The 23,417-nt window shown below is 44.1% G+C and overlaps 1 protein-coding gene across 6 annotated transcripts in view; it reads right to left on the reverse strand.

The window, feature by feature from the left end:
- The window catches only part of mib1 (MIB E3 ubiquitin protein ligase 1), a 59,416-nt gene that overhangs the window by 16,721 nt on the left and 19,278 nt on the right, over positions 1-23,417 (reverse strand). For all 6 annotated transcript variants that reach the window (XM_018757791.2, XM_018757789.2, XM_018757788.2 and 3 more), the window contains exons 11-12: positions 23,207-23,404; positions 22,055-22,206 (exon numbers count right to left, since the gene is read on the reverse strand). In XM_018757791.2, the coding sequence (XP_018613307.1) occupies positions 22,055-22,206; positions 23,207-23,404 (350 nt within the window). The remainder of the gene's footprint in view (positions 1-22,054; positions 22,207-23,206; positions 23,405-23,417) is intronic.

Raw genomic sequence — 23,417 nt, forward strand, 5'->3', positions numbered from 1 at the left:
ATAAAATAACTGGGTTTACAGCAGGTGGTATAGTCAATAGAGCTTGAAAGACCCTGGTTCAAACACCCATTTCCCGCTGGGACACCCTTGAACAAAGTACTCTGAATTGATACAGTAAAGATTACCCAGCTACATAAGTGGGTAAATCAAAGTAACTTAGCATTCAAGTTTCTTTAACGAAAAGCATCAGCTAAATGAATGAAGGAATAGAATAAAACAAAAAAATCAGCAGCAACAATAATCATTATTATTACAGTAATTATTATTAATACTATTAAAATAGTGTTGATTTCCACGTTATCCAGTCTGAACAAGCTTAGTCCCATTCTATCTTTCTGGAAACTGGAAATCAGAAGAACCTGGAATCTATCTCACAGAAAACTCCTTGCAAGTTCTCATGTCCTCAATGGAAGAAATGCCTCATTTCAACTACATATGTGCAGCAGTACGGCAAGGACCACAACAAAACATGAAAAAACAACTCATTAAAACAGCCTCCTCAGTCAGACCAAAAATACAATCTTCAGGACAATTGTTTCAAAAATTATCCACCTATGAGGCTCTCAAAGGACATAATGACCTCTGTGAAACTGACAAAACCTGGGAACTCCACAGGCACCAAGTCCTCGGCATGCAACAAACCAAAATCTCTCAGCACTTAAACCTGCTTACATTTACTTGTACATTTACTTATTCAGCAGACATTTTTCCCCAAAGCAACATACATCTCAGAGAAAAATACAAACAGTGCTTCAAGTGACAACTTCATTAAGAATCTTTCATTACTGGATTTTAGTTTGGAATTATCAGGAAAACATAAGAAATTCTATTCATAGCATCATCTTCCTTTGCAGTATCGGCAAGGCGGGAGGACCCAGTGGTGGGCAGTAAATCACCTTTATCTCTGCTATCTACCATTATTGCTGCACTGAAGAAACTGCTGAACATCCGGATTTTGAAGGGAGGACGTCAGAAATAAATTTACCTCTTTCGAGGTTTGGCACAGTGTCGCACGATCAGCCGCAGCCAGGTAGACGTAATATAAAACTCTCAATGTGTCCTTGAAAGGGGCCACCTACATCTGGTGCCCCCCGCCCACCTAAACAGCGCAGGGCCCTGGCTGAACGCAAGCATTCCAGCACAAAGACGGCACACCACCGTGCGGAGGAGCTCATCCATTGGACAGATGCCACCTCTTGGCCCAACCCCTCAAAGGAGAGGTGTCTGTTCCGACTGGATGCCTGGAGACTCTGCTTTGCTTTTGCTTGTCCTTTAGTCAATGTCCTGGATCCGTCCCAACATTTTGCTTGGACCACACGCTGGCCTGTAAGGAAATGTTTAAATTAACTTGCCTTGCTTGTCTCATCTGTTCGTTCCAATGAAGGGGATAAGATGAGATTTACCCAGTAAAGATGTGCTGCACTGGTCTGAAACAGAGTATGCAGGCGGGACTATTCACATGGAGTGAGGCTTAGGAATGCACATCCAACTAAACCAACGAGGACTTGTGTTTTAGCCAATATTTCATAAAAAGTTACAAGTCTCTGTCCTCAGTCACACAACCTTCTGTGGATTTACGCTGTCACATGACCAACACAAACGCCATCAAATCAGATGTTTTTAAATTAGACAATTTGGGTGTTCATTAAAATGTTGTTTTATCGCCTATACCTTGCTTTCTCCCTTAATTGCACTTGTCAACAAAATAACCGTTTCTGAGACGTGGAGTCAGGCGAATTTGCATTCCCGCCGTATAAACCATAGAGCAGCAGTGGAGAAATTAATTAAAACATGAGGCATAAATCCAATACAAGGGCCTGTGGGTGTGCGGTTTCAAACGGCTCCCACCACAGCCAAGGGGAAGCCTGCGGGGGGGTGCACAGAAGCAACAAGGGCGCTCTGCAGATGTTTAACCACAGAAGACCTCCGAAACGCTGACCATCTATACACACAATGGTGTTTTTTCAAGGCACAGGAAGATTAATTATAAGCAGGAATACATCAGTGGCACTCCTTTATATTGGTTGCTTTTTACTTTTTACTAATTTCACTGTAGGCAAAGACAAAACAAGAAATTTATTATGATAATGGAACTCTGTGTTTTTTTTAAGATACCGCCTCTGATTATGAAGGGCACTTTTGCGATTAATTATGCAGTTAAGCAAATTTACTGAAATCAAAGAGACCCATAGCCTGGATCAACAAATGCAGGAGGAAACTGTTCTGTTGTTAAGGGCACTTGAAGGTTGCTGGTTCAAGTCACAACAGGAGCCCTGCCAACTTAACACTGTGGTATTACATGACCTGAATTGCGCCAGCAAAATATTCAGCTGAATACACAAGTAAAACTGAGTTGTTTTTCGGAAAAAATGTCTGCAAAGCCAAGATGAATATTGTTCTAAATACAAGTTAAGGACAATACTAAAGAATGGAAGCCACCACCTATACAGCAGTTGTCCTCCGGGGGAGACTACTCTGCAAAGCACGTCATTATTCCACAGGTTATTCAAACGTATCTTCAAGATCGCTTATCTTTTAATGACTTAAAGCATAACACGTATCCCTCTTACTCAGAAGGCTTATCGAGTATCCTGTTCTTCTGAATTAAAGTCTTGTCATTCAGTAAACAGAGATATTACAGATCTGAGAATGGGGGGTATTTGAAATAATGAAGGAAGTGCCAAAAAGCATCTTGTGATGCAGTAAGGAAATGCTGGAAATAAAGATTACTGTGTGCACATACACATTTCCCCACAAGTAATCATGTAAACCAACTCTGCAGGTAAACATTGTTCATACAAGTGAGGTAAAAGTACTTTCCATTTATGCTTAAGGAAGATGAATCCTCGTTTGTGGTCTATCTGTGTGCGTTTGCGCATGCGAGCACGAGAGAGTGTGTGTGAGCAGACAAGGGCTGGACTGAGGATGGCAAGAGATGAGGCCGAAGACTGTGTCCTTTGACAGCTCTCCAACTCCAGATTGATAAATCACTTCATTCTGTCCACCGCTAGAGATCTTCTCCGAGCACCAAACACGACTGAACTTCTAAACGGCTGATGGGGAATAATAAATGAGAGAATGAAAGTGGAGTAGGAAAAAGGAAAGGAAGAGCAGTTACAAAACAAGAGTACAGAGGAAACAGCAGAAGAATTTGCCAGAACACCTACTTTCATCTACTTTGGGTTCTCCTTAAGATCAGCTCTATTTAAAAAAATTTAAAAAAATAACAAGTCAAAATTATGATGCTGCAAAACTCCATCCTTACATGAAGAACACAGAAGTCTGAATGTCTTCATTCTTTTCATAAGTTCTGGATGTGTGGATGATATTCACAAGGCGTGAGTGTATGAAAATTAAAGAATTAGCTTGAAGCACACTGTTTGTAGCAGAGAGCGTGTTCCCCATCTATTTAATATTACTGTACCTCTTTAACCATTGTTACTCGGGAACCTAACGGTGCGTAGTTCTGAGTGCAGCAGCCAACTGGATTTAAAAAAAAAAAAAAACCCAACAAAACAAGCAAGTTTGCAAAAGCTTGGCAGCAAAGGAACAAAACTAAGTGATGCAAACTCTTTGGGAAGATTTTTATTTTACTTTTCCAGTCCTGAGTAACATTACAGCGGCCTAGCAGTACATAGGCTGATTACACACAGCAAACCAAGGAATGAGAGGCCACCCTGCTGCCGCAGCTGTGTCTGTCATTTCCGAGGAAGGACGAATCCCAGCCATCTCACAAGAATGTTCCGGGAGCGGGGGCTACGTCATGCCAGTGGCAGGGGGCCATCAAACAGCCTGCTTTGCAGCAGCACAAGGCTGTTCTCGGTGCGCATTACTCATATCCTCCTCGACAACAGACACAGCACAATTAGACAGGAAAATAATTGCGGACCAGGGCGGGAACGTTTAACCTGTGTTTGTCGGACCAAAGCTAGTTTTAGACCCCTAGCAGCACTGCCTTCTCACCTCATATTGGTCTGAATGTTTAAAAAGAAAGGGCAACAGGCAGGATACTGCCAAACAGGTTTAGAAGCGTGTAATCCGTAAAACTTCAATTGTGCCTAAGACCACTGCAGAGATGAGCCCTATAAGCCCACACCAGTGGCCACTCTACGCACCGGACAGTCTGCTGCAACCACGTGCGGCTACAATACGTATACTCCGAGGAATACTAAACGCTCTCCTTTCATTTGGTATGCAAACATTCGTCTTTCCAATAAAGAGCAGAGACAAGTTTATTACTTTGTTATTGCCTAAAGCCTATTCAATAAGTAGCAGGTTTGTTGGCTGCTCAATGAAACATTCGTTTGTCGATATCGTAATTCTGTTGTATCGAGGCTCCTACGGTTCCATCAGGGTCTTCACATTAGAGTGTAAATGTGGTTTACAGTGTTCTAATGTAATCTTAGTATTTTTTAATTTGTATAATGGAAAAACTAAGTTCTCTGGACAACAGTAATATAACAAGAATCAAAACAGTAAACCACAGGCTTACATGATAGAGAATCAGTCAATTTAGCATGGTGGTTAAACATGTGCCTATAACTGGAAGGTTGCTGGATCTAGACCCAGCAGTCCTTGCTACTGTGTCCTTGAACAAGGCACTTAAGTTGAATTGCTGCTGTAAAGAGAAGGGAGTCATCCTACTCCTAGTGAGTAGATATTACTCAGTTGCTTAACCAACACACAGTAACTTTTAATCATTTATACATTGCAAATGCTGTTTAATAAAATATGTAGTCACTACTAGTGGGATGCCACTTTATATACTTGATTTTGAGTGCACACTTGAGCAGGACTAAGAACCTTGCCTGACAAACTCATGTGCTGCTCATAAAAATAACGGAACCATAACGAGGCCTCTCATTTTCCACCAAAATTAATCTCCAGCCAATAACATTAAGACGGCCGTTTGTCATTCCCAGTTCCAGGGTCGCTATTCGACGTGTTCACAAATGGTCCCTCTGGGGCCTGCTTTCAATTCATCAGGCAGCCCATGATGCTCTTTTGTTCAGTAATCTACACACGTGATTTGAGAGGAGTGGGAAAGCTTCGACTCCAGATGGCATACTGCCACAGGGTCGCTGGCAGCCCTGAAGTGGTCTTCGGCCGTCGGCTTGAACAAACTTGAACTGTAGAAGAGCTGCCCAACAGCCGCCAGTCTCAACGTGCCTGTACTTCATTTAATTACTTCCCACCTAAAGATTGCGGAAAGAGACCTTTAAGAGTTAGGAATTGCACTATTCTTCTAAAAATGTGTTGTGGGAACAAATGCATCTTTGCTAAACCACCAGATCATTTATTTTGATTTTTAAAAAAAAAGTAAACGATAGAAAAGTGGATGACAAATTATGCAGTAGCTAAACGAAACGTATCCATTAGCCGCCCCATGTTTATCTTGCTGATTGATTTTCTGCTGGGTTGGCCCACTGTGACTGACTATTCATCACAGGAGCAAAGTGGATGTGGTACATAGGGACATTCGGACCACTGGGCAGCTCCTGTTCCCAGTGCAACTCAGAATGAATCCAAGAATGCTACTGAGCTATTGCAGTGCCTGTGATCCACAACACCCTCAGGTAGAGTCCAGAAAGATACCACAACAAACACATCAGTGTATACCTTAGATTTGGGGTGCTAACCACTATCTTCTAAAATTACTCCCTCATCAGCTATTCTCTAACATTTATAGATATAAACCACGGTTACAGATCTTTGACAACTATAGAATGTTTCTTGAATGGATCTTGAACCACAGGAATCAAGCAAAGCTCAACATCGTGTTCTGTAAAAGCTTGGGTGGTTTCTCTTGCTTGAAACATCTTTTGTGGATCACTGCTTATGATTCAAAAGTCTGTCTTCCACATGGCCTGTATCACTGCATACTTCAGCCAACCTGACAGTGCAGCAAGTACCAGGAGTCCTAATGAAACTGCCTTAGTGCCGAACGGAAGACAAAGACCCAGAGGGTTTGCGCCAGCCGAGTATTCATCAGTCATCTGGCAGGGAGTCAATGCCTGTTAGAGCCACGCGTGAAATGCAACCCAATGGCTGTAAATTGGAGCAATGTAGCTGCTGCATTAATTGAATTGCATTTCTGACTCCATGCTGCATAACTTCTCATTCAGCTCAACAGGCAGGAGCTCTGAGTTAGTCTTTTTAATGGTCAGTCGTAGACATTATTCATCCTCTTCTAGAGATGGGTCTTGCTAAACTACCATCACAAATTCAGGAAAGAGGCTGATTAATGAAACCAGAAGCTAAGTCGCCTTTCCTTTGTAATGGTAACAGCTGAAAGAAGCAGCACACAGTAAGAATATCACAGTATGTGCTGATGGGAAGACATGACTTTGACGATGGGTCATCTTGCAGACAACCATGTCCATCAGTCATGAACACAGAATAAACAATAGCTACCATTATTGATGTTTTAAAAAGCTGAAAGAAAAATGAGAAGCCAACCCATAAACAGATGGATGGACTCAATCAGAGAGACAATAGACACACCCCTTTCAACACTAAGGCCACAAGGACAAAACATTTTGGAGAACAGCATGCGGCTCCCTAGAGTCAGTATCAGCTTTTCAGTACTTAAAACAATTAAAGAGTAATCCTGTTAACACTGAATACGAACAGATAAAGGAGTCCACACAACAAAATATTTGAACATCTCTTTTACATACCTAATGAATCACTGCATTCAGGATTAACTTTAACCTGCGAAGGGTGATGGCTGCACTTTATACTAGAACTCTACTAGCACTATGATTTTGGAGCAGAATATCACAGCATAAATAAAATCAAGCTACCAGAGGGATCTTCAATGACAGAACACTCCCCTCCACATACTATTGCTACTGTTGTTGAAAGTATGTCTTGCTTAAAATGTCCCCCACTTTCTATCTTGATCATTGTCCACAAAACTAAATTCAATTTAAAAACAAAATTTAATTTCAAATTTACAAAAAGCCTAGGAGAAGTAGATAAAAGGGACTTTATATCCCCCCCATTTTGACTTTCGTGGCAGGTGTCAATCATAGTCGACCCTCCTCGCTGCCTGTCTCCCGTTTCAAAGGCTGTTTATTTTCAGCTCTACTGGAGTATTAATTTAATTTTTATGGTTATCTAGGGGGGACACTTATACGAGAGTGAGCTTAATAAAGGAGATTTCACGGCTGACGTGGTCACCCCATCATTACCAAGAGTGTGTTTGCGCTTTCTTCATGCTACAAAGCAAAGAGAGCACCATACGTAAGCTTCAGTGATTCAATGAACTCACCTAGAACACACTGATTTTAACTGCAGCTTTGCACAATCAAAGCACACTGACAAAACTGTGTGAATGGCTTTAAGTACTGTGCCAATCAGAATGAATACTTTATTACCCTAGAACATAAATGTACATAGAGGAACATTGAATTGGAAAATGGCTTTGATCATGAAGTATTCCTGTGTTGTGCAAACCGACATCTTCCACAGACCCTCGCATCTACTGGAGATTTCTGGGGAACCAATCAATTCTCAGTTACAGGTTCAAATCCTATGGTTATCACTAGCATTCCTGGAGAAAAACAAACTGCAGGTTAATCATGATGATGACAGGTGAATCCAGGCTAGCCTTCTCCCACCCAGCGAGTCAGATCTGCAGCCCCACAGATCCCAGTTAATGAAGACAAAACTGTATGGATATCAGTGTCATTATAGGTCAGTGTGGTGCAGATTCAGTACACAGCTTCACAGCAGAGAGCGCATCTAAAACATGCAAGGGAACGGACAACACATCCAGGGTAAATAGTATAATCTGTGGCCACAGTGTGGGCACAAAGGTCACAGCCTTTTTTGAAAAGTGGGGGCAGCTGGTAACACAGTGGTTATAGCTGCTGCCTTTGAACCCAAAGGTCTCAGGTTTGACAAAACAAAAGACTTACCAAAGGTTGCTCCAGTAAAAGTAGCCAGCTATAAAAAGTGGTAATTAATAATTAGTAAATAATTATAAGTACGTAACATTGTAACAACTATTTTTATTAACACCCATCAGTTGAATTGGGATGTCCTTTACTAATACATGTTTATGAAAGTGTCACTGTTGTAATTCATTGTTTAGCAGTTTTTTTTTTTTTTTTAATAAAGAGAGTGGCTTCCACAGTTTGGCCCATTTAAACAGGTGGGTGTTTTTAGTGGAACAATTCAGGGTAAGCACCTTCACAGTACTACAACAGTAGCAGATAGTGGAGCTTAAACTGGAAAACTCCTGGGACGTTAAACCAAGTTAAGCCAGCAGGTAGTGTGGTGGCTGTCATTGCCATAAAATCAAAGGCTCCAGGTTCGAATCCCCACTTCTGCCGTAATACCCTTGAGCAAAGTACTTAGACTGAATTGTCCCAGAAAAAATATAAAGCTGTATAAATGGGTTACCTACCACTGCAAGCTTCCTACAACTAAGGCATCAGCTAAATTAGAAAATGTAAATGAAATATCTTAACTGTCACTAGACAATATAAGGCAACGAAAAATTAACTACAACAAGTAGTCTAGACGGGTTGAGTCCAGCATTGTGCACTCACCCAATGCCTTTTTTTTTCCCCCAGAAAGAATACCCTTTGGGATTTAAATCCATATGCTTCTGTTCTGCAATTTAATGCCCTTAGCTAAGTGTTCTGTGGTAAAGAGTTCTCCCAACAGAAGGTATGTAATCAAGTGTCAGGCTTGTAAGCACTTGACAGCCTGCGGGCCAGTTCGGCTGCCAGCGGCTGCTCTAGAAACCAGAGAGAGTTAGGGTGGGCTGACCTGACCATCCAAAGCAGACCTCGAACAAGCCTGATGCAAGGATGTACAGCAGCCTGAGGGCAGGGAAACATCACACATGCCATCATCTCAAGACATGGTCAGCACAGCTGAAGCATGGAGAGAGAGGGAGAGAGAGAGAGAGAGAGACTGGAGGGCTTAGCAGAAAGGTGTCCTCCTCCCAGAAGTCTTCCTCTGAGGCATGTGACCACACCCATGTCCACCAGGGCAGCCCCATGGGACTTTGGTGGGGGGCCAGGAAGGGGCAGCAACAGGGACAAGGACTGTAGAAAAGCGTCTCAAACACAAGTTCTCATTCAACCGCTAGCATTGCCAATAATAATGAACCACATGACGGCGTACTGCAGAATGTAGGCTTGCAGGGCAGTGAGACTTGAGGAAATGCAATTTAGTATTCAGGCCAGGATCCAGGGCTATATTTAAAGCAACCGTTGCTAGGTTAACTCAATTCATAATCTTTTGATATATCCAAGTGAACAAGCATTGATAGATCACTGCTACAGGGATAAAACAATTTTAAATACATTTATTTCTTCAACTAAAACAGTAGATCTACTGAATGATTACGGTGTACTGAGATAGTTAACTGTGTTCAACACAACACTCAAAGATCGCAAAAGGACTGAACTACACCCCCCACTCATTAATAGAAATTTTACTTTGGCACAGTTTTCTACACACCCCTGACTCACATAAGCCCATGCAGCTAAACTGAACCAGTAGTTTTACTTAGACCCATGACTAAGTCTTCAGGCACCACTGCAGTGCCATGTGGACAGTGCCAACTGGCCTAGCAGGCTCTCCTGTTCTTAAAGATGCCAAAATGTTGGCACTTCATCAACCAGTGGACAAAAAGGCCTTCCAAATGCGCAACAGTGGTTGACAAGTGGTGGACTATGCACACCTAAAACATGGTTACAGCTGAAGACATGTATCAGAAGGCAGGAAAATTCTCCTACAAAAACCCCGTGTCCCATTACCACAAAAAAGTTGTTCCCTTGTTGCCAACATTTCCAGTTTGTCTGCGACTCATCAGACCATAACTCACGGAAATGTTCCAGTATCTTCCAATTCTGTTGCAGCAAGGCATTCATTATTTAAAACAATCAACGAAGCAAGGTTAAAAAGCGGTGGGGGAATATTCAGACTACATATATAAAAACTTTATGAATTTTAATCACATAAAATCGTCAAAACATTTCATACCGACAAAGTTTTGCTGTGTAAATTCCAGAATGTTGGCAAACAACTCAAAACATGCAACTCAAGTGTGCCCAAAAAAGTGGGATTAGCAGAGTATATACCAAGCAGCACTTGCATCATTTTAATAATTTGCTTTGCACACCACTGTACACATTTCTAACAATTACACTAGTTATCCTTTTAGCTGAATACTTTTATCTGAACAATTCAAGATATGACATGAAATGGCTTACCAGGTTCATTAATGACTAATCCAGGGACAAATGACACATGTCAGATGAACAGGGTGATGACCAGAAGCAGCCCTGAACTGTGGAGGACACAACATCTCAGAAAGAAGGGCAGTGAAGGACAGCCTTTCAGGTTTGTGCGGGGGGTGGCCAGACTACCCATCAGCATAGCTGTATGGTTGCGCATTTTCAGCCTACGAGATGCTGGGAGAAGATTAATGACAGCACTGGAAAGGTGAAGAGGGGGACATGACATCCTCAAGAGGGGGGGAAAAAAAAAAAAAAAAAAAAAAACATGACAAATAGGAGAACAAATGAATGGACTGACATGTAAGAAAAAGGCGGGGGAGAAAAGCGTTAACACTGGTTTTCTCTCTAACCAGCAGAATGCCTCAACCCTGACGGGGCGTGTCCCGGCTACTCGCAACAAATCAAGAAATGGAGTTACCGTCTACGGCAGCACAGGGATTTCTTCACCCTCCCCAAACTCACTGCTACCCTACTGACTTTGTATCAATACCAGCAGTTGATTTCCTTTCTCTCTCCCCCTCTCTCTACTCCGCAGTGTTTCTAAGTATAGTGTTGAGCGGCAGCAAGCTCTACCATATGCAGCTCTCCAGTACCATTTAAACAAGGGGAGGGGGAGTGAGCAAACAACCATGGGAGAACGAGCGTGAGAGGGGGATACAGAGAAAGAAGGGAGGGGAAAAGAATCAGGGAAATATAAGTAGAAACATGAGACCAATATATTTGGCAGATCTATAAATAGAAAGTGGCGAGGTGAAACAAGCTGTGCTCGCCCCCACGGCCAGGAGGGGGGTGGGAACGGGATCGATAGGCAGAGGGGAGTACCAAAGCTTCCCGGAGCCCAGCGGCCCGACAGCTGGGGGGACTATTTTTTGCGAGGGTTGACTAAATATGGTCAGGGAGCCGAGAGGCGGCGGAGCGGCCAGCGTGCGCTCCTCACATGCTCTGCTGCCTATAAAGCGCTAACAGATTAGCTTTCCGCACAGATAGCAAGGACACGTCAGCCCAGAAAGTCCGTCTCTCGTGTGGATGCTTTCGGGTCGTGTGGGTGGGAGCATAAAAGTCCTCCTCCCCCCTCGCCCTTTGACCTCCGACAAGGGGCCATAACCCAAGAGGACTAATCCCAAGAAGCACCCTCCTTATGGATGACTTACAACTGCTCCTGTCATTGACTGCCCTGCAAAAATCTACCAAAACAATGGACAGAAACAGGTAAATTAAATATCGGGACAACCAAGACAGTTACTGCAGAGAGGATGAACACAGCTGGAAAATTGGGTCCATGAAATGTTGTTCTGTTTTTCATCGACCTCTCCGCTTTTCCTTTCCACCTCAAACCCACGATACAAGTTTTTTGCTGGAGCAAACAATCTGATTCATTGCACCACCATATAACTGCTGTAGGAATCTAAAGAACCAAATAACTGCAAACAGCATGTCTTCAGCCAGGATAGCATCTACACTAGGCCAAAAGAGGCGTTCAACTTCTGTACAAGAGACCCAGGAATGTTCACAGGGGATGCTGTCTCCCTAAGCAAGCACGTGCGACAGGAGGGTGGAGGCGTTAGATTTTTCTCCCCTCCTCCTTCTCGATGCATGGAGAAGAGCAGCCTGTCAGTCATGCATGCTGCATGGAGACTGGCACATTACAGCAGCTTGCATTCACACCCCTCCCTTGTTTTATCTAGCACTTCCCTCTGTGATGTCTTTCCCCTACTTAAGGTAAGGCGTGAGAGCACTTCTCTGTCGAACTCCGCCCCCTCCTCCTCCTCCTCCTCCTCCACCCCCATCCCCCGCTGCCCCTCTCAGCAAGGGGAGCTGAATCAGCGACTCAGGCACGCAGCCTGTGTGCCGGGGCTGCAGCTGCTGGAGCTACTCTGTAGGTCATAGCGGATCTCCTCGGAGCAGGAGGTGAGCGGCGTGTTTTGGCCAACTGGGCAGCTGACAGGGATGCTCATTTATCCAGGATGTAAGGACGCCACTACAACCAGCTCCCAACTCTTTCCTCTGATGCGAGCCACTGTCAGTTAACTGCATGGCTTGATCGCGTGTGCCATGGACAGGGGGAGCGGTGAGTGGAATTTACTCTTCTGCTTGGGATTTGTGTTTTTCCTAGGAAAAAGGGGGAAAGATGGATGCAGAGGGAAATATGAAATCAGGTGGAAGTGGGATGTCAAAGTTTCTCCACTGGGATTGCCCCCCCACATGCTGGGTTGACCACGCTGGCTGCTGCGGCAGAGACCTGGTTGGCTCATTAGCTCTCATTGCAGCATCACAGCCATTCTCAAACTACAGGCTTGCTAACCGTAATACTGCAAGGTTGACAGTGGACCTCTTTTGGCAAACAATGAGATGAGTGCCCCTTTTGCACGGCTGTCAAGGGGATGTGATTTTTCCCTCAGGCCATGGGCTCCACGTGCTCTTGTTTCTCTCCCACCTCTCCCACATTAAGAAATCCTTTTGGAAGAGCTATCTTTACCATCCAGGCAACCATTTTGAAGGAAATTGTACATTTCAAAGGGCTAATGTTCAGTTTGGGATTGCTCAAACTGCGCCTCCGCCTTGGTTATATGCAAGGTGGACGGAGGCTGACAAAACACCAGAGGAATTATTGCCAGCGCACAAGTTTTGAACAGGACTGAAAGCAAAGCATTGGTGACGCAGAATGACCTCGAGCTTTTCGTTGAGGATAATAGGGGAGGGGATATGTTTCAGCAGAGGACTTCAGATGGGGACAACTTGTCCATCTCTCCATGTTCTACCAACAAATCATTCTTGGTGGACCTCAACAGTTCTTTGGCAGTTGCGCTCTTCCAATTGCATTCTGCAACTTACTGTGTAATCTATTGATCAGGACTATACATTGGCAAAATAAGAAGGTACCCCGGTATAGTTATGTTCACTGCACTAACGTGAAAAATAATGACCCTCCCGTATGCAACTCCGATTCATTCCCAGTGCTCTCATCTGAAGAGATCTGACTCTCTGTCTGAACAGTATAATTCTGGATTTTCACAAGTGCCTAGAATAGTAAGTGCATCTAGCACTCCTTTACTTTTGCTCCCTGAGCTCTGGGGGAGCTCAGTTGAAACTCTGATTTAACTGGGGTGGGGGGAAGCAGTGATTACTTGTGGAATGTGTGGGGAGAGAGCAAGGATTCATTAGAGACCAACTGAACATTTCACATTGCCATGCAAATGGCCATCAATCAGTTGTGTCTGGAACAGACCGGATGGCCTCAAAATAACACACCAGCAGGTGAGTGGCTATAGAGACGGTAATAAAACAGGAGAAGAAAAGGGAAAAAAAATGCCGAAGTGCTGAATAGACATTAAATGCTTACACGTGACCTCTGCCCTCCCTATTTGTCTGAAGCTCAAATCCTCCATACAAAAGCTTCCTGTTGTAGTTGAATCAATGCACTCAAATACTGCTAGACAGGTTGGTAAAAGCAGAAAGCGAGTGTGTCCACGAAAGCATGGTGAACACTAATTCTGCGCGAAAGCCCATTGGAATGAAGGATGCGCCTGTTGTCTGGACAACACAATCAAGTTTGCAGAAAAAAGGATTTTACAGTCTAACCTGGAAAGAAGACAAGGGGTGGTGGCTCTTAATATCCAGCTCCCTTTCCTCAAGGAGAGAAGGACAACCCAACCCTGCTGCAGAGAATCAAGCCTTTTCTTACCCCTCCTCCCTTCTTCACAGTGATTCTTCTCAGCTCCTTGAAGGGAAAGCCGGGGTCAATGGGACAGACTGCACGGTATGGACTGTAACACCTTTATGTGCAGGGGAAGAAATGCTTAGCTTGGGATGGGAGGGAAAAATTTTTCAGGGAGGGTGAGGGAGATTTGAATGTTCTCAAATCATTTTAAAGTTATTGCTTTGTGTAGTTCCTGCTTCTACAGCACTCACAACAGCAACGGTGTAACTGTCATGCACATTTTTTTTCCAACAAATTTCAGTATTACAAGCAAAGTTACATTTCAGAAACACAAGTTGCATCAAGACATGCCTATTAGATGTACATACTTCTTTATGTACCCATATGAACATATGACAGCTATGGAATGTAAAGAAGTATGTATTTTTGATCAGGCTTTGACCCTCTGAAATAGCTTATATTTAACACTTAAATCAGTTACTGACACTATCCTTAAAATTAATAAGATTTTATGGTTATTCCTGGGTGAAAAGCATTGTAGTGAGGGTGTGATCTCTAGGGTAGTCTGGTTGCTGCAGTGGGAGTGGGGGTGGTGCTGCTGGTGGAAAGTTGCAGCTGTGTTCTTATTCGTGGGCTAGTCAGACAACATGTTCCCAGTAGCTCCCTCAGACCAATTTCAGGAAGCATCATTAGCCCCTAGCAGCAGAAGACAGAATGGTGTAAGTTTAGGGCTGATGTGCAATTTCATGCGAGTGTAAGGACACTGAGGTTACCAAAGGTTTGTTACAGAAAGATTTCGAAAACAAGGTACTCAAGGCTAGCTGGTGAATCACCTAGCGTCTTTGCAGTCATCGCCACCAAAACAGTAACAAACCTAATGACTCACACCAAAGCCAATCTATCCAAAGGATAGTTTAAAAAAAATCCAGTGCACTTTTCAGTGCCAAAACAAGAATAAAATGAGATGTGGTATTTGCATTTGGCAAACAAGTTAATCGGGCGTCTATATCTGCAATAGAAGCTTCCAGAGAGCTCCATGCTATTAAAAGAGTTGGCTGTTCCACAATGCTGTATCGTATGGCTGACATTTTAACCCCAGAACTCTCCACCCAACCCTCTGAAACTGTCCTCTCTCAGGGTGCCCAACCTCAAGCCCCTGACTCAGTCACCCACATTGTTTGGCTTTGCTATGCTTGCCAAATGCTTTTCTGGATGGGAGGGCAGATTAGGCCAGAGAAAGTGACAATGCGGAGGCTTCTGGCTTTGGGGTAGGCCCATCAGCTGATTCTCATTGTCTGCAGCCTGGGGCAAAAAAGGACAGACTCTGTAATGCTTTGACCATCATCCCTTCATCTCCCTCTCCCCATTTCATTCCCACTCTTCATCTCTATGCCATCTCCCTTTTGATCACCCCAACCATGAGCAGCAATTAGAAAAAAGGAATAAATCCCCAAATGGACAGAGCAGCTGACCTTGCGAGATGACTGCTTTCCACGCATGGCCTGGCAGTGCTCCAACAGGGAACAGCAACGTTCTCACTTCACGGCTTACTGCTTTTAAGATTCAAACGACTGGAAATTTTCCATCTTTACAATTTGACAAAATTCAACCACCTTTTAAAAAAAAAAAAAAAAACTGACAAATCTGATTATTTGCAGAAACAGCAAATAATCGACTTAAATACAAAAAAACATCACGACTGCAGGAGCACAAACCTAAATAACGAGGTTCTGCGTTGGAAGAAAAATGAACTGGAGATCAAAATAAAACAGTGAACAAGAACAAAGCCATGGGGGGGACAATCACCCTGGTTTTACCCTTTGGAGAGAATAAACCGCAAAGATAACATTCAATTTGTAACCTACTTCTCCAGTTTCAATGCGCTCCACATTTTTGCCTCAGTACAGTCATATTTAATTTATGGAGATAAAAATGGCGAGGGATGTTTGATTCGGCTGCCTGTGCAAAGCCTACGCCTTTTGATTCTCTCAGCCCCCAGCCACAGAAGCCGGTTGGAAAGCTTGTCCATCCTGACTGCTTCAATGAATGGCTTCTTGACTCTCCTGTAGGGCACCATCACCTGCCACAGAATCACACAAAGTAAACTTGCATAGAGGACCTTTCAAGATTGGGTTGTGAAAAATGGGAAGATGGGTGACCTCATTGCTCTTGGTTTATAGGCTAAGCCTCCGAGTATACATGCGCACGCGCTCATATGTGGGCACCTGTGGGCATGCTGATTCTTGCTGTGATTCTCTGGAAAGGCACAAAGATCAGTGAGCCCAGTTGTCAAGTGCCACACGTTCCTTCTGAGCCGAACCCTATCCCTCCTCCTGGTGCAGGTGGTGTATGAGGGGGAGCATCCAGAGCCTGAGTGACATCCACAGCAGATGCTGACATTACCAAAATGCTCTGTGACTGCTGCCCCTGACCCACCTTTTCCAACTCAGGCTTTTGCCCTCTTATGGCCAATGTGTCAAGGGGACGGGAGTCATCCAGAAACACTGGAACAGCTGACCCCCTCAAGCCCCTCTACCAATGCACAGAGGAGCGTGAGTGGCTTTTAAAAATAGCACATTGGGACGTTAACACCCTCCAAAGCAGTGCTGCACTTTTGGCCTGGTGCTAAACGAGACGGACAAAAGTCGAATCTGTTGGGGAGGGTACCAAATTTCGCTAACTAGTATATGATTAAACAAACGCAGCACAGGCAAACAGATGTAAATCTTTTTTAACTGGAAAGCACACTTTTAAAGGGTCCACACATTTCTCTGACAAAATAAGAAAGTGCTTTTGACACACACACACACAAAAAAAAAAAAAAAGTTCTTTACTCAATAAAACAAAAAGCAGCTGGAATTCACCATGACAAGAAGAACTGCTCTCCAATGAGGTAACTGCTCCCCCCAACAGCACCCCAAAGGCCAGCACTGTTACTGGTCATTGCCTTGTTCCTGGGGCCAGGCTCACAGCACTCCCAACCCATTAGCCCCGGTAATTGCTACACCGCTCCCGGCCAGCAGACTCAAGTGCTCCACGACAGATAATTATTATCCCCTTACTCCAGCTTCAATTGTTTCTATTCTACAGAAAGGTGGGCAATGTGTGAAAAATGGAAAAGGACAAGAGGAAATATGGTTTCTAGGGGGAGAGAGCAGGAGAGACTGACTGCAGGGAGAATCAATAATGCACCTTTGAAGTGTGCAGTTGTATAGTGTGCATGTTCTACTGCAAAGCACAGGCTAAACTTTCCACAACATGACTTTAATTTAGTAACAATCACATTAAGCTGCTTCAACCAGAGTGTTTGCCCCCCTCTTTTCTTCAGGATGAGCTTACCTGCTCAGGCACCATTCCCTGTGCCACTTGGATGAGGGTGTTGGAGGTGTGAGTGCGCACACATGCCATTTCCCTCGCTTGGAAAAAAAAAAGAGAAAAAAAAAAAAAAAACCAACCAACGACACATGCAAACACAATGCTTTGCTGAAGCTGGTAAAATGGAACCAAATCACCTTTTTGATGGATTTGGTCCCCTTCAACCAGCTGTAGCTATGCATTGATGACTTCAGGAGCAAAACCAGGTGAAAATCGCAGACCTTAGTTCTACCACCCCCAAGGAGCTTTGAAGGTAATCTCTTTCCCGTCTTCTGTGTGTCCGTTTTAATACTGAAGTGCAAATACAGTGAGATACCTGCTCCTCACAGTCATCAGTATGCCATTTCTGAGTCTGTCTGAGCTCTGGTGAAAGGCTGTTATTATGGGGCCAATGCAGGGGTAATCCCTTCAAGAGGTAAAATGTTGTCTTTATGTCTCAGTTGGTTACCAGTGTGTTGTTCCATGCTGCACAATTCCATGCTTACATTCTCCTGAAAAATAAAAGCTACAGAACTGCAACTGCTGCGCTGTGGTCCTGTTTCCTGGTTTAATGTTGACTTTATGGTTGGCATGCCTATCGGTTAATGGAAGGTTTGTAGGCAGAAAGAAGCAATGTGCTCGGACATGTGGCACACTTGTGGGAGGGGCATCTGATGAGCGAGGAGCACTGCGCCAAGCGGAGTGCGTGGAGATCCTGACGGCACACATCGGTGCGGCAGGGAGGTGGGCCAGCAGCTCTGTGAGGCACAGCAGGGTAAAATGCTTCTGCGATAGCAGGAGTGGGGAGAGTCTCGTGCGGAGCCTGTGTTGCACAGCTCAGCATGCTGCACCATGCAACACTTTGTAAATGTAGTTAACTACAAGCAGGAGTGAGAGTTGTGGCGGTCCTCAGAAGGGAGTTGAAACCAGATATTTTGCTTAGCAGATGCTTTGTACCTAAAGTGACTTATGCAGCTTACTGTTGTGCATGTACACAAACAGGCAGAGAGCCACACAAACACCAGGAGGCACAGATGTACTCCAACCCATTCATTTACATTCTCCAGGAAAACTATGCAGTTCAATATTCATGCAGGAACCATAGAGAAAAGGCTGCCATCCACACAATGCTCTGTACTAAGTGACTAAGCTATTTGTCCCTTCTTCACCATGACCACTGCTTAGACCTCAAAGTGCCCAAGAGCCACCAAACAAGGAGAACTAAGAGGATCAGAAGATGAATCAAGGTTCTCGAACACAGTACACCATGAATAATTTGAGTTCCAGACCACTGAAGGATTGTAATTAATAATCCTGATAGGGAACACTGAAACTGCAGGGAAAGCAGTGACCAATCATGCTACACTAACCGTGCCAGGGATCTGTATGATTCACTAGCCAAATTATTTACATACCAGGTGCATACATCAAAAGCACGATGAAGTGTTCAGACAGAGTTCCTGCACTGTCTGTGGCCTGGCTATGGCACAGCACATTCCACCCATGAACGACACACAAGACAGGGATTCCAAGTGGTAATTAACACAAGTTAGCACGCTTCCACTCTGAAGACGAGAGGGTGCTGTTAAAGCGAGGTGTGCACTAAAGCACAGCTCTTTTACGAGTCATGGGCGATAAACTGTTTTGTTTGCCTTCTGGGAGCTAAGCCTGCAATAAGCACGTTCATGAATTTGCTCTGAGAAAGTCACTAACAGCACCTTTCTCTCTCACATGCACACACAAACACACCGGACCCCTGGAGACTATTTTTTGCATTTACTTTGTTTCCACTTATAAGCACAAAAGAACAACAAAAATCTCATTTCAATTTAGTGAGGAAACAGCTGATCAACAAATCACACGATGTAATGAACAGCATCCAGGGGTTACACAGCAAGAGAGAGTTGCATTTTTTTTTGAAGTCTAGAATTCCAGTCACAAACAGCACTGTTGGTAGAACACAAAATTCTGAGCTAGTCAAACAATGACACGGTGGGTGTAACATTCGGTTCTTCTCAGGGAAATGTCTTTGTGCAACATTCTCAACACTGTCTTTGAGAGTTCCAAGACTTGCTTCCTGAAATGAGGACAAATGCATACCTTCACACACACACACACACACACACACACACACACACACACACACACACACACACACACACAAAAGAACCTCACATATTCTCCTGAGATCCAGGAAAAAAAGGTTTTGATATTTCTACGATTTATAGGAGCCGCTCATGCCCAACCCCTAATCATATGATATAATGAAAAAAAGCATAGAATGCCCTCTAATAAGGTGCATTAAGACTCCGTTTTGGAGAATATACAGGTTGGGAGAAACACTCAAACATATGCCTTCTAGAGTGGACAAAAATTAGTGCAGAGGTTTGAGGAGTACATGCTTTGAGCTCCAGCCTTCTACATTACATCTTGCCCCTCATCAATGCCTCTCACAAGCTGACCTGATGGGTTTTGCCATTTGACAGTCCACAGTGTTCACCGCTAACACCCTTGCACATTTCAGCTTCATCCATATAAGCACAATGTGACCACGATGTAACCACAGGATGCAGAAAATATAACTAAGGTCACAATGTGACCGCAGTTCATATATCCACACCCACCGCATATTGCAGAACCGCCTATTCCATCAGCACATACTGAACTCAAGGCAGAGCAACACAAGCCCTATTTGTTCACTCCCCTCTCCGAGTGAATGAGCCGAGGGGTTTGTGCCAGAAGGACCAGGAAGTGCAGCTTTGGTGCAGTGCAGGGGGGCCACATGCTTCAGAAACATGCGGCAGAGGAGCTCACCCGGGAAATGAGAGAGCGAGAGCAAGAGAGAGAGAAAGAGAGAGAGAGCGCACGCAAGGAAACATAACCTGGTTTTTCTGATGACAAGTGAACTGGCCTCAGAGCACAGACCTTTGAGAGCAATAAGACAACAAGTAGAGGTTCCCAGAGGAGCTCTGGACATCCTCATACTGCATGCAAGAGGCAGCAGATCCTACAGAAGCTCAGAGTATGCTTGGAAAGAGCAGATCTGTTAAAAATAAATTCAGATTAAAAGTAACAGTTTTCCTCCAAGTTTCCCCAAGCAATAGGCATAAGGGGGGGGGGGAAGCGTTTCTATGAAGTGAAGTGAAATGTCGGGCAAGGCACAGCGACATCCACATTGCCGCAGGAACTTGTAGTTTATCGCAATAGGCCAGAGAGAGGTCAGACTGCCTAAACTGGAACAGCGCTGACTGACAACTCACTGACCCCAATTCTGTGTCCACAACCAAGGGGAGCGAGCATCATTACAGGATGTCGACTTGGGGCAACCCAGAGAATGCAGGCAGGGCCGAGCCAAACCCCTATACAGAGCAGACTACGCTGACTCAGACTGTGACAGCTGATATGATTGAGGATATCAGGGCACATAAAGTGCTGAGAACCCGTTACCGGTGTTGCCACCATGTAAAGCCACTGGATCAACAAGCATCATCCTGAGCATTTTCGTTGGCCTGGCACACCCCAATAATCCACTTGCACACATCATAAATAACAGGTATCAAGGAGACAGTCTGATTGTGTGGGTATGCTTGGGATCAGTATGTGTGTGTGTGTACGTGTGTGGGAGACACTAACAGAAAGCGCATGTACATTGACCCCATGGCAGTCATGCTCGACACCAACAGTCTTCAGTGAGAAATTCAATCACTTACAAAGTTAGCTGGGGCAACCGATGCTGTCTTGTGCCCCACCAGAAAATAAAACTTTTGGCTTCTAAGCCCTTTGCTTAGACAGAAAAAGTTGAGTAAAACACTGATAAGAGTCTCCGCAGGCAAACAACAAGAGAAAAAGCCCCTGTTGCAATTGAGACAGTTGCTTAATTTAACTTAGTCAGCAACAAAGGAATAAGGTGTTTGAGCCCGACTCATGTCAGGCCAATTCAACGTTCAATTCCATTGATCTTGTGACTTCTGACTTGTGTTAAACAGATATGCAACTACAGCTATCGATGAAGAGTCAATAACACTCCTCCGTGTTGGGAAGTGCTTCGAGTTGCACCTGCTGTCATATTACATTTCAAATGTCATACTGAACAGCAACAAAGTGTGCCCTGAATGACAACACCATTCCACAACTTACATTTAGTACAGGGCAGCAATAATGGGAGCCCACCGGTCATTATCACTTGGTATGAGTTCTTCCGAAATGACCAACCATACCAGTGAGGTATGAAGTGACACTGTGAAGTCCACCAAAAAAGACTTTTGTACCAAACAGCACTAAACATTTACATTTAAACACTCAAATATGCATGCATCCCCCCCCCCCCATTTTCCATCAACTGTGTGTCAAATGCACAGTCTCAGTGGTCTAGAACTTGACCCAGCAGCATAGGACACTAAATAGGGTACAATCTTCCATGCATGCACGCGCACACTCATTAACAGCAAGTTAGTCACGAATTCACTTGAAACAAATCTTTGACTATGGGAGGAAACCTACATGTAACACAGGGAGAACATCTGAACTGAACAAATGAGGTGCGGTGTGGCACCAGCACTATCTGCTATAGCACTGCATTCCTTTCAAACATACATACGCTCAACCAGATAGCCACCCTTCAAACAGAATTCTACACAGGAAATTCTATCTACATCCAACTGAAATGCATTTTCACCCAATGAACAGGCACATAGTACAGTGCCAATAATTATGCACAAGAACCACAGAAGGCCACAAGTGAATGAACAGTATATTAACAGTATACAGGGGGCAGTACCTTGGGTTCCCACGAAGGGCAGCATGGTGCAGTGCATTGAAACCATTGTTGTTGGTAATGGTGACATCCGCTCCCGCCTCTAACAGGACAGATAGCATGTCATCCCTCTTCTTGCTGATGGCATCATGGAGTGGGGTGTCGCCCTCAGAATCCTGTAGGGGGCATTTTTGAGTCAGCCAACTCATAATCCCTCCCCTACGCAGCATTACACCATCTATGCAGTATATTCAAATTAATATGCTATTTTTAGGGAGGCTCTTTGCACACTGTAGACTCTGCTATCAGTAAGTATTCCTTGATACAGTATTTGGTACCAAAGCATCAGATGTGACCTAAGGACCTGGAGAACAAGTACGCCCATCTTTCCTGTGCAATCCTTTGCAGTCTTTTTCTTCTATCTACCAACTTCTCAAACAAAGCTTTCTTTGTCAATATACCTGAAATCCAAGATCAACCAAATCTGTTAGCAAATAAAATCTATAAATCAGGCAAGTATTAACTGCTTAAATGGCAGTGCAATTGTTTACTGTTGAGCAGACATCCATAACAACCTGTCATGCAAGGCTGACCGAATGTGTCGACTTCTTGTGGACTAAATCAAGCTAGTCTCCAAGCAGCCATTCATCATCTGGCAAAGTCAGCTCATCTTTCAGATCATACAAAGACAAATGATAGCATCATGGAGATGCCACTGAAGTTGAAAGCTATACCATGGCAGATCTGGGTCCTGGCCTTAGCACTGCCCAAGCTGACCCAAGAATGGTAAGTTTGAAGACCAACTCCAGAGGGAGTGCTGACTTCATTGCTTAAGGGTCAAGACTTCCAGCTTCTTATTCAGCAGTTTCATCTTTATGTATCAAATATAAATTTATACTCATTCAAATCTAGTTTAAGAGTCTCAGTTTAAAATATTCACATCAATTAATAATAATGGATAACAATGAATCAGAAGTGAAGAAGAAAGGCTGGTGACACGATTTCTGAGCACCTCATGCAATACACATCACAATATTTCCTTTTAGTAGGAAATCTAGTAGTCATATCTGGGCTCAACAATATAGACACTTAAAATCTCCTAAAGCTGTGTTTACTCCTCCAACAGAGACTACCAGGCAGGACACAAGGTAGGACAGAAAGGAAAGAATTTCCTACCTGCAGGCTGGGGTGGCAGCCTAAGTCCAGCAGAGTCTTCACCACCTGCAGGTGGCCCTTGTTGACAGCAATGTGCAGCGGTGTCTGCCTCCGCTTGTTTCGTGCGTTGAGGTCGGCTCCCCCTCGATGCAGCACCTCAATCACAGAGCCCTCATCTCCAAAGGCTGCATGGTGGACAGCCCGGTCGCCATCCTTGTCCTGAAGGCAGACA

The sequence above is a fragment of the Scleropages formosus genome, chromosome 7 (genome assembly GCF_900964775.1).
Source record: "Scleropages formosus chromosome 7, fSclFor1.1, whole genome shotgun sequence".
Lineage (NCBI taxonomy): Eukaryota > Metazoa > Chordata > Actinopteri > Osteoglossiformes > Osteoglossidae > Scleropages > Scleropages formosus.